Genomic DNA, 17466 nt, shown 5'->3' on the forward strand with positions numbered 1-17466 from the left:
GCTGGGATGTGGCTTGAACTCTTGGCCCACCTCAGGGGCACAGGCTTGAACAGTGTCCTGCGCTATGTGTCGGGCCAGGGCAGGGCTAGGAGGCTCCCTGCAGAGGACATGCTTGAGTGGGGCCTTGAATAATGAGGACGTAGTTACAGCAGGAAGGGACTGGCGTGAGCAAAGGTTCAGAGCTACTGGCCGGGTGGGGTAGGATACGCCAAGGCCGGATCCTGGTGGAAGGCAGAGGGTCCTGGGAGCCCAGGGAGGCTGGGAAGGCAGTTGTGAGGTTAGCAGACCCTTGGACTGCAGGGCAAGAGGCACCAAATCAGCCAGCCTGAGTGCTGAAGGTATGGGGGGCTGGGCAGGGCCTTTGAGTAGACCCCCACCTGTTCCCATCTGGAAGGAGTCTGAGGCCACATAGGGGACCAGCCTATCAGTGGGGAAGGGGCCCTGGAACAGATGTGTTGTCCATGAAATGGAGGACAACACTGGGGGGTGGGGCATGGTAGGCCCCTGGTCTGGGGGGAGGGGTATACTCCCCCTCCCTGAACAGGGTCATTCAGGGGCGCTCAGCTGGGACGGTTCACTTCCCCACACTCCTTGGAGGCTGAGGCCCCTGGGTCAGTATATGGAGGGTCAGCTTGGGGTCAGCATTGGGATTGGGGTCTCCCAGGCAGCCTGGAGAAAGCAGCCAGTGAGGGCACGCTGGCACCCCTCTGTGATCAGTACCTTGTCAGAAACAGGTCTAAATCATGGAGGACTGGCAAGAGGGGAGTGGGGATCCTGGAAGAACTACGGGGTTCAGCTGCCCCATCCACCAGCAAAAGGTAAGTTCTTTCTTAGTTCTGACCATACTGTCATGTGAGCCGCTTTCCTCCATCCTGTCCCTCAGGGCCCCAATACCCACACTCTCATCTGGGCACTGGCCCAGGAGCCCTCAACCCTGTGGGCAGTGAGCAGTGGAGCTGGGCTCCTGCTGACTACTCCCAACAGTTCCTGTTGGGGTCTGGGCCTCAGGGCAGGGTCCTGTTGAGTTGGCAGGCCCGTTGCTCAACACCAGTCCGCACGGACTCACTGGATCCAGCCCAGGAGGCCTCCTCCTTCTGGCTGGGTCACCTAGGACCCCTGGGCCACTTTTTCCTGGGCCCTGCATTTGTCCTCCCCTCCCCCGAGAGCTTCAGTGAGGAGGAGAAAAGGAGTCCCAGGAGCCTGGTCTCAGCCACAGAGGAAGCTCTACTCAGCAGGAGACCCCTCTGTGGGATCTAGTTTCCTCCTCTGGAAAGTAGCGGGAACACCCCCAGCCTACAACACATTGGGAATGAGTTTAGAGAGTTGCCCGTGTACCTTGCTGTGACAACAACTATCACCTCTGACCCCACCAGGGGCTTTAAGGGTGCTAGGCCACCCCTGGGGAGGGAAGGGTGGCAGTTCATTTGTACAAAGGGGCCATCGTCTCCGATGTGATGATAAGGCTGTAGGAATGGCCGGATGCCCCACACCTGCCCACAAAGGCGGGGGTGGCTCCTGCCTCACGTCCTACCGGCAGCCCCGAGATAGCATCAGCCCAACCGGAGGGCCATCCATCTTGTCCCACAAAAGCCAGGACAAAGACCATGTCAGCAGCAGCCTCCCCGACCTGGTCAATGGGGGCCGGGGCCTTCCTGTGCCAGGCAGCCAAGGCCCAGGCCTGAGGCTCCGTTGGGTGCCTGTTTGGAGCAATGGAAAGCAGCCTTCATTGTTCACAGGGCCGGCTTGGTGGAGGCCACACCTGGGGCGGGAGCGGGACCCCAGTATTGAGGAAGTGTCAGCCCCTCATTCAGTACCCGGGCCCCCTGTTAGCAGCCTGTGTTGCACTGGGGCACCCACAGAGGAGTCCCTGGCCCTAGTTGACAACCTGGGGTCTGGGTTGACTGAAGACACTGAGAAGGCCCTGGCTGGTCTGCATAGTCAGAGGCGCCCTCCCACAGAAAGTGGTGGCAAGAGGAAGACATGATTCCAGAGATTCTGCAACCCCTTGGTAGCCACTCACCCCTGCAGGGACTTTCCATGGACCCTACCTCTCATGGCTTGGGCCCCCACCCACCTGCCCTCCAGAGCTTCTCACTAGATGCCCAGGGAGCCCCAGGTAGGCCACAGACCATCCTCACTGTCCTCAATCCATCCCATACGACATGGTCACTGCCATCGGGGAAACCTCACACCTGGAGCTGTCCTCTGAGCCACCTTGTGGCCCCTCGCTGACCCGCAGAAAGTGCCACTCAGAGCATACTCTCTCACACAATACTGTCCTGCAGTGTCCTCACTGTCCCGTGTTCTCACTGTCCCGTGTCTTTGTTTTCCCGTGTCCTTGCTGTCCCCAGTGTCCTGTGTCCCGTGGCCTCACTATCCTGTGTTTTTGCTGCCCCACAATGTCAATGTCCTGTGTTCACTCCCCAGTGTCCTAGCTGTCCCCACAGTGTCCCCACTCCCCACTGTGTCCTTGCTGTCCCGTGTTCTTGCTGTTCACACACTATCCTCACTGTCCAATCTTCACTGTCCCCAGAATCCTCAGTGTCCAAAGTGTCCTCTGTCTCCCCATAGAGTCCTCACTGTCCCCAGTGTCCTTACTCTCCCGTGTCCCTCACTATCCTATAGTGTCACTGTTCTTTGGATTTTTCTCTGCCTTCCTACTTGAACTTCTGCGCAAGTCAGTGGCTAAGAAGAGTTTACTCACTGACCTCGTTTGGAGATTATTTGGGGTGCATGAAGATGTATTGATGTGTCCCCTTGAACCACCTCTCAGGATTTTTTCTGTGGTTTGAGGAAGAGGGCTCCCAGGTGGAGGGTATAGAGACAGGTCAGATTGGGAGAAGGGGTTTATTCTTCACTGGAGTTGGGGGGGCGCAGGGTCTGGGCTGAAGTTGGGCTCCTGGACCTGCCTAAGCATCCAGGGCGTGGGCTCGCTGCACTAGGGGTGGGCGTGCAGAAGCCGGGCTCCCATGGACCAGGGCCTGCAGGGTCTGGCGGGCCTGGGAGATGGGGCCTGGGCAGAAATGAGAGGGTGCAGTTTAGGGCAAAGATTCCTCAGGGCAGGGTCCTGTCGAGCTGGCAGGCCCGCGTCGCTCAACGCCAGTCCGCTCCTCTCAGGACTCACTGGCTCCGGCCAGTTCCGCCATCAGTGGGGCGGTCAGCGACGAGCGATGCGCGGCGCGAGCGCTGGCTCGCAGCCTCCGCAGGCGGCACAGCAGCAGGGCCAGCAGCAGTGCGTGCAGCAGCCCGAGGCCGAGCAGCACAAGCTGTGTCGCCAGCGCCCCCCAGCAGAGCGCGCCTGGCGCGCAGGCGGCGCGCAGCTCTTCCTCTGCCAGGTAGGACAGCACGCGGCCTCGAAGCTCGGGAGGCGCTGCGCAGCGCAGGTCGCGGTAGAGCGCGCGCTCCTGGCGGCCCGCCAGCCAGGCGCGCAGCGGCACCAGGCGGCAGTCACAGCGCCAGGGGTTGCCGCTTAGATGCGCGGCGCGCAGCACGGGAAGCGCATCCAGCAGCCCCGGTGGCAACGCCGTCAGGTTGTTGCCCGTCAGCACCAGTTCGGTCGTGTTGGGTGGGAAGGCGGCAGGCAGCGAGGCCCACGTCAGACCGCGGCGCCCGCAATCCACTCGCGTCCCGGCGCAGCGACACGGCGCGGGGCAGCCCGCGGCCGGGCGGCTCAGCGGCGCGAGCAGCAGGAGCAACAGGCTCAGCGCCCCGCGCGGCCCTGAAAGGGAAGCGCCGCGGTGAGCCGGGAGACCTGCAGGGCACCTGGGTGGGGGTCCCTCAGCACCCGGAGTGCCGAGCCTGGCTCCAGTCCTGCAGCCCCCCCCCCCATTGTATGCAAACCTCGCCACCCCGACCACCTCGCGTATTGGCTTCAAGTCCCCTCTAAGTCTGACCTAAACCTCTTCCTACTGCAGCCAAAACGACGGGAGCGTCTCCCAGCCCAACTATTTAGGGAGCCGGGCTTGGCCCGCCACCAGACTCACCGAAGCCCATGGCGAGAGAATGGCGGCCCGGCTTGTGCTGGAGAGGGAAGCGTTTGCCAGAGAACTAGGCGATAAGGCCTCCGCTCTTGCCAGGCTGCTGCGCTCCAGTTGCACCCACCACAGAGCAGCCGCCCCTCCAGAAATAACCCCAAGGTTGTCGGACAGGCGCTGCGGCCACAGATAGAGCGCTATCACCAAGACCCGCGATGCCCGCATTTCCGCCCCCACTCACTCTGCAAGGAGCAGTTGGACACCCGCTGCGACGTTTACCAACATTGTTCTGTCACCAGGACAGGACTCCGCATTCAAAACTGAACAAAACTGGAGAATGGGTCATGGGGAAAGGTTCATGCCGGTGGAAGGGGGGGGGGGGCAAGGGCTGGGGAACCCAGGGTAACAGTGCTGCAGGGAAGAAGGGACCTCCAGCGACAGGGGGGGAACGCAGACTAGGCATGAGGGTTGCCAGGGATGGCCCACCACCCACTGCTTTTGGAGCCCTCGCAGGCCACAGCCATGGGGGCGGGGCATAGGTTATCAGAGGCATCCCAGCCCCAGCCAGCCTTCCCTGCAGCCAGCTGGCTTCCTTGGGTCTGGAGCAATCCTAAGTGCTTCTACAAACCTAACTCCCCGCTGAGCTACACCGGGTGAGGAGGGAAGAGAGGATCTGGCCCACATTCACCCAAAGGGAGGTCTCAGCATATGCTGGGCTCCAGGGGGAACAGGAGAACAGGGTTCCTAAATCCTCTCTGTGGCAGTGGGGTGAGGGAATAGGTCCAAGATCCGAGGGATCTGCTCCCTATTCTGCCTTGGTTTACCCGCCTGCCTGAGTAGGGCCTGGAATCTGAGTGCTGTGACCTTCTGGAAGGGGAGAGATCTCAAAAGTGAAGCCCAACCTAACTCCTGCTCCCCCAAGGCCAGAGGGGGCCTGTTGTGGGGGCTGTTGCCCAGGCCCCATGAAAGCAGATACAAATGAGGGGAGGGGCTGATGCTGAGAATAAATTAGGGTTGGTTGGGGGCTGTGACCCCGAGTCTCCAGGTCAGGATGGGAAAGGTCCGGGTTTAGGCCACTCTGGGATTGGGGTTGTGTCCAGGCCTGTTGGAGATCAAGATGAATCCAGGGTCGAGTCCAGGCTGGTCTAGGTGCAGGGGTGGGAAGGGCCAGCCTGGAAACTGGCAGTATATCCACGGCAGTGTGGGGCTGGGGTGGGGTCACTGGTCCTGCATTTGCTGCTTCATCTTCTGCAGCATCTCCTGCATGCGCCTCAGCTGGGGGTTGGGAGCAGGAACAATGGAGAGTGGGTGAGAAATTAGATGAGGGCCTGGCCCAGTTCCCGCTGCTCCAGCCCCTGCTCCTCCCCCACCGCCTCACCAACCTCCTCATCCTTCATCCTGATGAGCTTCTCCGTCTCAGCATCGGGGGTGGGCAGCGGCAGGATGGGGATGGGGCTCTCCATGCGACTGTCTTGGGTCAGTTTGCTGCAGGGTGGACAAAAGGGACAGTGCTACTGGGAGGTTCAGCTGACTCTGCCACTACCAAGGCTGCTCTCCTGAGCCCCCACATTTCTGGGCTGGCTCTGGGGACACAAGGTGCTGGGAAGCCAATTTCGGGGCTGGGGCAAGGTTCAAGTCTAGGTGGGCAGCCAGGACCAGGCTAGGTCCTGGAAACATGGTTGGGGCCACGAGGTGCAGGTCCAGGTTTGGAGTGGGCGGCGTGGCTTACCTGGTCATCTGCTGGATGCAGTGTGCACGGTAATTCTCATAGTGCACGTCGCACGTCACGTCCTTGAGGTCGTGCATGTGTGTGCGGATGAGCATGTTGCGTAGCTTCACAAAGTCGCAATGTGCCTGGTTCTCCACTGTGGGGAAGGAGCAGGCAGTGGGTGGGGTGCTGGCCCAGGGAAGGCTTCCCACCACCCCCCACACATGCACCTCCTGGACTTACCCTCCACAATGCCCCAGGGGTACAGTCGCCCCCGGACCCGCTGTCCCTTGGCCTCCACCACCGTGTTGCTGCCGATAACCGCAAAGGGCGCACTCTCCTGCGGATGCGCAGGTGCAATGGCTCACACCCAGTTAGTATGGTTTCGGGGTTTGTGGTTGGAGAGGGGCGTGGGCACTCAGTGCCCGGTCAGCCCCTCTAGCATCACCATCAACAACCTCTTCCCAAAGGGATCCTGTCATCACTCCGCCCCCCCATCCCCCTCTCCTCCACCCCCACCTTTGACCTCTCTGCTGCCAGCTGACGCCAGAGCTGGTGCAATTTACACCCTAGGGCCTCTGACCGGCTGAGACCATGTCTCTTAGTGATGCCCCTGCTGACTTTGGTTGGGGCCAAGGGACTGCCTGACCCTGCTCCTGGCCTGGTGGCCACCTGTTCCCTGGCTTGGACTTGGTCATAACTACTCTAGCTGCTGGGGCACCCAAAGCCACACTCACCCTCTGGAGCACAGAATTCTGGGAGCCAAGGCATGCATAGCCCTGTGGCCATTGGCTGGGCCTTTCTGCTGGTGACCCATAGGGAGACTAAGGAGCAGGGTCACGGTGGGGGCCTGGCCAGCAGCTGTGGCTTTGGGTCCTGGCAAGTGCTCCATGACTCACTAACCACGTGGGGCCCAACTCCACAAGCCAGGCAGAGACATGGGAAACCCTAGCCCTCTCTGGCCAGGTGAAAGAGCTCTACTGCCCAGACTAAAGATCCCTGGCCCCGCCGGGTTGGGCCCGGGCTCAGCCCTTCTCCGGGCGCCTCCCTGCCCACCTTCAGTTCCCGATCCTGCTGCTTGAAGTCCTCGTCCTCGTCTGAGTCACACTCGGGGAACTGATACACATGGATCCCGAACTTGTCAATCTCCTCCCGGATCTGTGGTGGGGCAGGGCTATCAGATTCAGGGCTAGCTAGGTCCCTTGGGCCAGATGTGGTGGCACCTGGGATCAGCACACCTGGTGCTCTCAGCCCAAGCCTTGGGCCAGGCCCCACTGCAACACAGGCTCACCCGCTCCTTCAGCTTCCGGATCTCGCCAGGGACCAGACAGTCAGCTTTGGCAATGAGGGGCACGATATTCACCTTCTCATGCAGAGCCTTCATGAAACCCACGTCCACTGGTCGCAACCTGCAGGGGGCAGCCAGGGTGGTGAAGGGCTGGTGGGGGTGATGGGGTCGGGATAGCTATGGGGTTATGGGTGGGGCTTTATAGAGGTGGGTGGCCCCTAGCCCCAGGACAGTTACGCACCCATGGCCAAACGGAGAGATGAAGTACAGGCAGCAATGCACCCGGTTGTCTTGGATGTTCTTGCGGTTGAGACCACTCTCATCACGGAAATACTGCTCAAACTGCTGGTCCACATAGTCGGTGATGGGCTTCCAGCTGTGGGCAGGGGGCGCATGAGGCCAGGCTGTGAAGGTGGCCCGCCAGCCCCGGGGGAAGCCTGGGTCAGCCTGGGGAGGGACCATTTCTCAGCCAGGCCTTCCTCACCACTCAGAGTTGTTGACGGCGTCCCCGAAGCCCGGAGTGTCCACAATGGTGAGCTTCAACTTGACGCCCTTCTCCTCGATGTCCACTGTGTGCTTCAGAATCTCTACCGTCTGGCTGATGCGCTCTTCAGGGAAGGGGACATGGCTTGGAGGGGCCTCTCTGACCTTCACCACCCCCCCCCTTGGGCAGCCAGAACCCTTCTCATCCATCCTAGTGTTTTGGCCACAAGGCCTGACTGTGGTCTGGGCCACTGCTCCTGACCCCTGAACAGGAGACCCATGCTGTCACGAGAGAGGAGTGGGGCTGGACCTGGAAGGGCACCCTTTGAAGGGTGTGAACCAGAGCCAGGACAGTGACAGGTCCACTCACCCTCAGCACTGAGCAGCTTCCGGTCCTTGTACAGGTCGGTCAGGAAAAGGCTGTGGACCAGTGTGGACTTCCCCAAGCCTGACTCACCTGCTCACAGGTAAAGTGAAGGAGTTGGGTTAGGTCCAAGGCCCCCACGACAGCCTGGCCAAACAGTGGCCCCAGTCACCCCACCTGGGAGTCTCGCCCACTCACCTGCCACCATGAGTGTGAAATCGAAGCCCTTCTTCACTGACTTCCGATGCACCTGGTTGGGCAGCGTGGCAAAGCCCACGTACTGCTTGTCGATATCCTGGGGGCAGGGGTGTGGAAGGTCAGGGGTACTCTGGGGCTCCTTGGTAGCCACATGCCCTGTTCCCTACCAAGCTCAGGCAAGGCGGAAGCAGAGGACCAAGTTCCCAGAGTGGGGTGTTCCAATAGAAGAAAGGGGGTGAGGTACTGCGGGCAAAGGCCTGGAGGTGGGAAGGCAGGTTGGGGGGTGGCTGATGAAGGCACCCTTGTTTCAGCTTCAGCGAGGGGTTTTGCAGGGACCCAAAACTGGTGTGTGTGTGTGCGTGTGTGTGTGTGTGTGTGTGTGTGTATGTGTAGGGGGAGATGTCAGGCCACAGCAGACACACTGTCCTCGCTGGAGAACACCAAAACCGAGCCCCTTCAAACATTCTCTCCACCCTTCATAGGGGGGAGAAGCCCAGGACTCAATACTCACCCCTCCCTGAGTGTACCAGGGGGTGGGAGGCCCCATGTGGCTCCCATCCAGCCGCGGGGGTGGCTGGCTGCTGCAATGGTGGAGCAGGGGCTATTTATAGACAGCAGTGCTGAGCCTCCCCCTCTGGCGGGTCCGGCGCCCACCCCCTGTGGACCCTTGCCCTGCCAGCCCCTGTCACATCCCAGAGCCCTGGGGCCTGGCCCCAGCGGGCACACACACACTGACCCACATTCCACTCCCTTCTCCACACACACCTTGAGACGCCTCTGGGCCTGCGTCCGCGGTGACAACAGCTGCTCCACCAGGCGGTCCTGGGGTGCTGCCAGAGAGTCCATCGCAGCGACCCCCCAGACCCTGCCGGAGCCTTGGGACCCCAGACCGGGTCAGGCCAACACGGGCCCGGCGTTCTCCAGGGACTTAGGCGCGGTATTGCCTTAAAGCCCTGTTTTCACTCCCGTTTTAGGGACACGGGAACTGAGGCCGGGAGAAGGGACGTGGCCCACCCGGGGTGCCGCTGACCCTGGAGGCCGCGCGAGCCATCCCCATTGCCTCTGCGGACCCGCCCTGAGCCGCGCGGCGTCGCAGCCACAGCCGGCCCTGCTCAGCACGAGAACCAGAGGCGGGGCTCCGCGCAGAGACCGCCCCGCCCGCGCTGTCGCCGGGAAACGGTCGCCTGGAAATTGGGCCGCGGGCGGAGCCACCGGAAAGCTGCCGTGAAGGGCAGGGCCGACCGAGTACAGGCGCAGGGATAACGCGGCGCAGCGAGTACGGGGAGCTCAGCTGCCGGACCTGCGGCCTCAATCCAGGCGTCGGGACAACCGAGGTGGAGAAGGGGGAGAGGAGACCGGGTCCCACCCGCGGACTCGAGGGGTGGGGATAGGGGTGGGGGTCCGCTGCGTCTGTGGCGGCTGCGTCCCGCCCCCCCCATAATTGCGGCGTGGCTTCCGCCCGCTAGAGGGCGCCAGAGGCCGCTCCCGTGCCCCACGCGCACCCACGCGGGACCAGCCGGTGTACCCGGCTCGCCTCGCAGTCTCTGAAGGAAAACCGCCCGCAGTGTCACGGCGCCCCACTACCTACGGACACACCCTTCGTGGCACTGCCCCCTTCCCTCTGCTTGGGACTGACCTGCCCCCTCCCACGTGTGTGTGTGTGTGTGTGTGTGTGTGTGTGTGTGTGTGCATGCTTGGGGGATTCTTAACCAGCGTGGTCCCCGAGACATGTAGGGGGATGATAGGGCCCACCTCCCCAGCCTGGACCTGCCTCCATCCCCGCCCCAGGCCCAAGGAGGCTTGCAGCAGGAAGGGGACCAGAGCACTAGCCGCCTACCCAGCTCTACCTCCGAAACTTTGGAAGCTGCAGTCAGCATGTCGCTCTACAAACCCGACTGCCACCCATGTGCTGCCACAGCTGTCCCTAGACAGCCCTTGCCAACAGAGATTTGGGTGTGTGGAATGGGCCCTCTCCCCGCGGGCACTCCCTCTGAGCTTCTCTGCCTGGTCTGACCCACAGGACTGGGCATATGGGGACTGGAGAGCTCCAGTCAGCTCAGCCCTCACCCCCCTGTGGCCACCCCAAGGACCACAGTGGTCTTCTGAGCCACAAACCCTCATCACCCCCTCCAGTACCCCAACAGAATGTGAACAAGCCAGGGCCAGCTGGGCAGGAAAGGAGGTCTAAAAAGCTGGGGTTGAAGCGAAGTGCCCCCTGGACTCTGTGTGTCTGTAAGGACAGGCAGCACCCCCAGCTCTCCCCCACCCACCCCTGTTGCAGGAGCCTCTGTACCCTTGTCCAGGCTCGTGGTGCTATTGTGGGGCCTGGAGGCCGCTGGCACCTGGGGAGGAGGGGTGGGCCCACAGCTGGGAACAGGAGAGCCTTTCATCTAAGAGGAGAGTGTGGAGAGCCGGGGGAAGCCACAGGGACCCCCAGCTCTCCCAGCCAGGGCCCCAGTCCTTGCTCTGAAAAAGCCTCCTCACTAGCCCCAGCCCTCTGCCATGCTGACCTGCAGGCGGCCTCTGGGCTGAGTCCCACTCTACCTCTACCCTGGGACCACTTTGGACATGGCCTCAGCACCACCCAGAAGGCTGACATCTCAGGTCCAGGGCGTCCCCAGGAAGCAAGACCTGGGCCTGGGCCTCAGGCTGAGAGGGAGACAGCACTCCACAGCCTGGTGTCTAACGGAGTTTGTTGCTCCCAGACTGACTCAGTTTCCCCTTTGGTAAGGCACAGCTCAGGAGAGTGAGTCTTACTCCCAGCTCCCAACCCTTCTGCCCCATCACCTAACTGTGCCCAGACAGGGCCTGTGGACTCCTTTAGGGAGTCACCAGGAAGGGGCCCTGCCTCTCCTTTTCTCTGGTTCCAAAGCACAACAAATTTCCCTCAGGGCTTCCCGAGACCTAGACACAGCTGCGCCCACCTCCTCCCACAGCCTGAGACTCTCGAGGCATTTCCATTCTTAGAATCACCAGCGTCAGCTCTGGAAGCTGCCACCAGAGTCAAGGGAGACCCCATCTCTGCCGGACACCGGGTGGGGGTTGGAGGAGGGGCACATAGCCACCAGAACACTCCCCACTGCCTGAAATGTGGCAGAAGCACAGAGGGTCACCAGAGCTCCCCCACCGCATTTCACAGAGTGTGGACAAGCTACGATCACCAACACTGGTAACAGTGAAGCCACACATGCTCCCCCAGGCCCATGGGATCCTGCCCCAAAACACCTGGTTCCCTGGCCCTGATCCCAGGGCTCCCCTTCTGCCTGCATGGTGCCCTCTCCCTCAGGTCCTGGGGCAGAGTATGGGTGAGGCTGGCTCCTAGCTGACCTGGGGTGGGGGGCAGACACAGGCTTGAAGACTCTCACACCTCCGCAGGATAGGTCCCTGGGTGGTGCTGGGCAGAACTGCCCAGCCCAATGACTCCAAGTGCCTGCAGGCCCAGGAGAAGCAGTGGGGGCTGGTCTCCCAGGCCTCCCCTCTTTCTCTCCTTTAAACAATAGCCTGGTGGCATGTGTCCCTGCATCTCAGGCATTGTCTGACTGCCCATGATGGGGAGGCAGTTCCCCGTCTGGGCTCCCTGGGGAGCCCCTCACTGGCAGGGTAAGGTTGACAGGGCCCCTCCCTACAAGCCTGAGTGTCTCAGGGCGGGGCACATCCCTGCCAGGAGACTGGCACCAGACAGCCAGTGACTCCAGGCCCTCACCCTACCTGCCAGGCTGCCTCTGGCCCACCTGCCGCACCCTGGGCCAGGACTTCGGGGTTCCACCCAGCACCTACCCGGTGAACTCTGATCCCTGACCATGGCTGCCAAGGCCACACTGATACCAGAGTTGGGCCCTCCTTTTCTCCCCCAAACATGGCTGTTCTCAAGTCAGAGGCCCCAGCAGGGCTGTTCCAGAGCCACCAGCCCTCACTGGTTACCCATCCTCACCCCACTCTTGGGGTCTCCAGCTCTGTTTAACCCTGACTTCATCTGGGTTTCACAGTGGGTGCCCAGGCCAGCCTGCTGTTGGGTCCTGCATTCCTGGAGGGTGGGGACCAAGCCAGCCCCTTTGGGTGGCCACAAGCCTATTTGTACCCACTAGTATGGAAGACCAGTGCTGGGCTCAGGGATGACTCAGACCAGGCCCTGGAGGCTCCCAGTCTGGGGAAGAGGCCTGGCCACATATCAGCCCATTCAAATTGGTGTGTGGGGTGAGGGGGCATAAGATGCAGAGGAGTGAGGTGGGTGGGCAGAGGCTCCCTTGTGGGGCTGCTCAGGGTCTCTGTGCTGGTGGGTGAACACAGAGACCCCTCCCCTCGCCTGTGGCCTGTCATAAACAGTGGCCTCACTCAGGACCCTTAGCACATGGCCTAAGGCCAGGTCAGCATGGAGATGCTGGCGCTGGACCAGTGGGACAGGGCACCCCCTTCTTGGGAGGGGTGCATGCCCTTGCTGTAAGAGTCAGAGGCCAGGTCCCCGTGGCGTGGCACCCACTCCTCCGGTTCGCAGCCCCATACATGGCAGAACTGCCCAGGCTGACAATCGGTTATCGCGACAGGGCAGGGTGACGGCGGGGTGATGGCTGGCGGGGGCGGGGTCGCGCCTGGGCGCCGGAGGCGTAGGTGCTACAATGGGTGACAGCCAGCGGGATAAGAGGCGGAGCGCACGTACCTGCTTGTCCTCTGCTGGGTCAGGGTTGGGGTCCGGTCGGGGTCCGGGTCCAGGCGGGTCCGGGCCGGCGGGCAGGGGAGAGACGGAGAGACACGGTGAGAGGCGGGCGGGCGGCGGGGACAAAGGCGCGCGCGGGCGCGCGGGGAGGCGCCGGGCTCACCTGGAGTCGCCAGCTTGCTCTTGTACCGCAGGCCTGTGCTCATGGTGGCCGCCGGCGGGGGATGTGCGGCGGCGGGCGCGCGGGCGGGGCGCGGTGACGAGCGTTGAGGCCGAGGCCCGGCTGCGGGGTGACCGGCCCTCCGCGCGCCGCCGCCCGCCCCGCCCGCGCGCCCAACAGCCAATCGGCGCCCGCCGCGCCCACGCGCGACCCAGCGCGGCCCGCGGGGGCGGGGTCCTGGGCACCCCCCACCCGCCCGCGCTCGCGCAGCCCCTGGCCTCTGGGCTACGCCCTCCACTCCATCCGGCCAGGGTGCGGTGCCCACTGCCCGACACACTGCCCCACCTCCTGTGTCCCCCTCTCCAGGCCCAGACTCTGACTCCCTCCGCTCTAGCAGCCCCTGGTCCTGCCAGGCCCTCTGACCATCCGCCTATGGCCCTTCTGTAAAGCATGCCCCCTGGGGTCTCTCACAGCCTCATGCCAGCCCCTGCTCTGCAAACCCCCTCTGCTCTGTAGACCCACAGGCAGACTACTACCACCCTGAGAATGGTGGGATCCAACAGCGAGGGGCACTGTGAAGGGAAGGCCAGGGCTTGCACCCCATTTACATGTGAGGAAGCTGAGGCCCCAGATCTACAATGAGTCCACGGAAGTCACTAACATGAGTGCTTCCTGACCTCTTTGTCACTATCACTTCTGGTACCCTCGGCCTGGACCTTCCAGGAGTGCCACCAAGTGGCACATGTGGAGCCTTCCGTCCCTCAGAAAGGGACAGTTGGGCCTGTGGTCACCACCTCCCCAGGTGAGGGCCTCTTGGAGGGAAATGGCCTGATGCACTGTCCATAGTTAGGAAACCCTTCTCCTCTAGCTCCTCATGTGCTCCTTGCTCCCTCCACTGGACCCTGGGCTGGGGGTGATGGGTGGCCCTGGGGCTCCTCCATCTCTAAAACACCAGCACCTAGCACACAGTTATTTGCTTGCTTAGTGTAAAAGTCACCTAAGCAGGACCTGTGTAAGCTTAGTGTAAAAGTCACCTAAGCCAAATTCTGTGGTCAAAGCCCATCTCTCTACCCTTTCTGCATCCGGAAGCTCTGCCTAGTCCAGACCTGTGATGAGTGTGGGGACACTTCACTGCTCCAACTCCTCATCCAAAGCCTTGGTGCCAGGTGCATTTAGAATTCAGAATTCTTCGTATATATTGTACATTATATGACAACTCTCTAGAACCTGGGGCTGCACCTCGCGATCAAACACATTTAAGATTTTTGTCATGAAGCATGACTAGTCACAGGAACTGGAATAAATAATGATCATAATAAATGTCTGCACATCAGTTCAGGTCTGGCTTTGCCGAGGTTTGAAGACCTTTAAGTTTCAGAGCTTTGGAGAATTTGGAATTGTGGATAAAGGAATGGGACGGGAGGGGACACATGAAGTGCCAGGCATGACTTCTGAGCCTTCATCAGCCCCTGAGGGACTTGGTGGAAACCCAATCTCAGGGTCCTGGAGCCTTGCAAAATGGTTCAATCAGTCAGTGAAAAACAACAGTAGGACATTTAGCATGGATTGACCCATGCAAGCCTGTGCTTGTGGGGACAAAGGAGGAGAAACAGGAACCTGTCCCTGATGAGGCAGACATGTCCCTGCAAAAGGTTCTGACAGAGCTGCCCTCCTCAGGACTTGAGGGGAGGGGACTCCAGGCAGTCCTGGATCAGGTGGCTTGAAATTGGCCTTGAGGGGAGTGGACTGCAGGTCAAGAGCATAGCTCATCCAGAGGGTGAGAGGTGCACGTGAACAAGATTCTGGATCTTAAAACAATTCTGGAGATGGGAGACCAAAAGGACGAGGGGCACCACATAAATGTGATCTTTCTTATTAAGGTAAATGTGCTCCAAAAGAGTACAGACAGAAATGCAATTGGATTAGAGATTTGTAGGGCGCCTGCAGTTCTGTCAGGTGGGACATCATCAGGCCTCTTCACCTTTTCCAGCCTGGACACTGCCAACAGAATGGTCCAAGCAAAACACTTAACACGGCTCTTGTCCATCAAACAGCGTGTCAGGATGGAGCGGGAGCAGCAGGGTGTGCCACCTTTATCTACTTACAGGCTGTGGCTTGAGGAAAACCCCAGCCTCCCCAAGTGGGAGTGCGTCTGCTTCCCTCGCAGGCTGACAATGTGCTGGCTGTGACATAGAAAGTAAATAAAACGCTCTTGGGTGAAAAAAAAATGCTACTTTTTAATTCATACAGAAAAGAATTTAATGAGTGAAAAAATAAGCTACATCCAGAAAAATCTGTTCAAACAACTTGGTCTACAAATAGCTTGACGCTTTTTAGAAAAAATGAAAAACAAAAACTCTTTTAGTTAAGAAATTCTCAAGAGGCCGCATTTAGCCCGGTGATGTCTCTCCCCACTCTACACAGAATCATGGGTGTCTGCGTGGTCACAGGATGGAAAAGGAAAGGGCTTGAGGGTCTCAGAGTCAACTACAGTGATGGTGACAAAAGGACAAGTGGTTGGCAGGTGACTCAGGTGCCAGGGCCCAGAGGTTTGCTCCAGGTGATACACAGAGGTCAGGGGGATCAGGGGTCGCTGATGACAAAGCTCTAGAACATTCAGTCCATCTGAGGACGAGGCAGAGGCCAGGCTGGTGCAGTAGGTGAGACACCAAGAGTCCTCACAGGGGGACTGGAGGAAAGGGGTCTGCCGGTCATGCCAGCCCACGGAGGGCAGACTATGTCCTCGAGGAAAGGGCCAAAATGAGAGGCACAACACAGAAGGACTTTATGTCAGCTCAAAACAAATTTAATCCACTCAAGAGAAATCTTTCTAACATGAAATGAAAACCTCGTCTGCATTCCTACATTGGGATTGGTACATGGGGCCACAAACCCTGAGTGTCTGAGGACAATGACATACCCCTGGTCCAAGCTCTCTGGAAGGTGGGGACTCAATGTGCAGCATGGGAAGAACGAGACCTGACCTTGTCTTTGGGACTTCAGGCATCCCGGAAGCCAGAAGCCCTGAGATACCCCTTTCTGCTCTGACTTGCCCCCCGGAGAAGCCCTGGTGCCGGGGAGACTCTCCCAGTGCCTGGCAGGTTGTGGGGCCCTCCCTGGGGGAATGTCAGGGAAGGCCCAAAATAGGCTTAAGGCTGTGAGTCACTCAGCCCACCCCAACTGGCCCCAAGGTGGGGCTTGGGTCCTCTAGGTCACCCCTGGGAATCTGTTGCTAGGTGTGGAACCAGTATTCAGAGCAGGCCAAGATCAAGCTCAGTGAGGAGCCAGAGAAGGACTTAGTGTTGTGGCTCATGGAGGCTGCTCTGCTCAGGGTCCCTCCTCGGTGGGCACCCCACCCTGATGCTGCCCCCTCCCCACCTGTTCTGCCAGCTTCTACATCTAGCCCCTCTTCTTCCCCTCCCTCTTGCCACATTGTCCTGGACACTGCTGTGCTGTGTCCACCTGCTTCTGGCTTGGGGGACTGTACCCCAATGTCCCGTGTCCCTCTCTGAAGGCCCCCACTCTTCAGTGTGCCATACATGGTTGGGGAGGACAATCAGGGTCGAGGGGTCGCCCCTCTCCTGCCAGCAGATGCTGGATGTTGGTTCTCCCAGTGGTCTCACAGGGTCGCTCCTAGTCTGTTGCAAGGTGAGTTCAACCTTCCCAGCCCACCTCCACGGAGGGTAAAGGGAGCAGGGCCCAGGGCACTCTGCAGCGCTCCACCTACACGGTCCTCTCTGGGGCAGCCCAGACTCAGGCTGGAAGTGGGTGCTCTGCCCATGCATAGCCCAGGAAGCAGAGTGCAGAGGGTGGTGAGACCAAATAGCTAAACCCTGGCCTGGGGGCCCGTCCTTGTTCCTGAAAACAGGTGTGACCTGCTCCCAGCCTGGCCAGGGGCCTGCCCCTGTCAGGCAACACTATCTGACCCTGAACTCCATTAACCAGATGGCCCAGACACCCTCCTGACCCTGAGTTGGGGCACTGCTCCCACACCCTGTCCTTGCTAGTCCTGTTGTCCTGGCTCAGCCATACCTGTAAGAATACCTGAAAGTATCCCAGCACATGCGGCTCCCAGCAGGAGGGGTACCCTGGCTGCTGGCTCACTCCCTGCCCTGTAGCTCTGTGCTGCCAAGTGCCCTCTTCCTGGCCCGTACTTCCCGTCCCAGTGACCTACTGGAGCCCAGGCCATGAGGCCTCAGCGACAGCCCCAGTCCCCCATGGCCTGGCTGAGTGGGGGGTGGGGCTAGGGAGCTCTGGGGGCGGCTGTCCCAGAGCACACAGGGGAATGTGTCTGCAGCGAGGGGCTACAGAGAACACTTTTCTTGATCTCCTTGTTAGAAAATGGGCAGGGTCAGGACACACACCGGTCCCTCTCCCCAGTTTAGACAGGCTGATTCAAGAGCAGAGTCACAGCAGCTGCCCCTGTCAGGAGGGCACTGGCTGGCCCGTTAAAGCAGCCTGTGTGTTGCAGGGGACAGAGCAGGGTTCCAAGTGGGGCAGAGCCTCAGGCCACACCGCATCCCCTATTCACTGGGCAGCTGGAGGAGGGCTACAAAGGGTGCCTGTGCTCCTTGGCAGTGAGCCAACCTGGGGACCGGGGTCCCAGAGCAGCAGCGGGCGCCACCTCCCTGATGAGGGTA

General features: G+C 60.6%; 2 protein-coding genes across 4 annotated transcripts; both read right to left on the reverse strand.

Annotated features, from left to right (window-relative positions):
* Positions 1 to 2833: 2833 nt before the first annotated feature.
* On the reverse strand, positions 2834 to 4123 carry GP1BB (glycoprotein Ib platelet subunit beta). Its single transcript, XM_019755928.2, has 2 exons — positions 3984 to 4123; positions 2834 to 3718 (listed from the first exon to the last, which is right to left on the reverse strand). Exons 1-2 carry the CDS (start codon positions 3991 to 3993, stop codon positions 3114 to 3116), a joined length of 615 nt encoding a protein of 204 aa, XP_019611487.2. The 5' UTR covers positions 3994 to 4123; the 3' UTR covers positions 2834 to 3113.
* A 121-nt stretch (positions 4124 to 4244) lies between these two features.
* SEPTIN5 (septin 5) lies at positions 4245 to 12976 on the reverse strand. Of its 3 annotated transcripts, none has more exons than XM_019755927.2 (12): positions 12830 to 12976; positions 12670 to 12680; positions 8016 to 8112; positions 7824 to 7910; positions 7455 to 7578; positions 7212 to 7346; positions 6974 to 7091; positions 6739 to 6840; positions 5926 to 6022; positions 5704 to 5839; positions 5357 to 5459; positions 4245 to 5249 (listed from the first exon to the last, which is right to left on the reverse strand). In XM_019755927.2, the coding sequence occupies exons 1-12, from the start codon at positions 12870 to 12872 to the stop codon at positions 5193 to 5195; spliced, it is 1110 nt and encodes a 369-aa protein (XP_019611486.1). In that variant the 5' UTR covers positions 12873 to 12976; the 3' UTR covers positions 4245 to 5192. The 3 variants fall into 3 exon arrangements, with proteins under 3 accessions (XP_019611486.1, XP_019611485.1, XP_019611484.1); XM_019755926.2 differs by having other exon boundaries at positions 12670 to 12683; positions 12830 to 12975; XM_019755925.2 differs by lacking the exons at positions 12670 to 12680; positions 12830 to 12976 and adding an exon at positions 8781 to 9350.
* Between the last annotated feature and the right edge of the window lie 4490 nt (positions 12977 to 17466).

This window comes from Rhinolophus sinicus, linkage group LG16 (genome assembly GCF_036562045.2).
Source record: "Rhinolophus sinicus isolate RSC01 linkage group LG16, ASM3656204v1, whole genome shotgun sequence".
Taxonomy (NCBI): domain Eukaryota; kingdom Metazoa; phylum Chordata; class Mammalia; order Chiroptera; family Rhinolophidae; genus Rhinolophus; species Rhinolophus sinicus.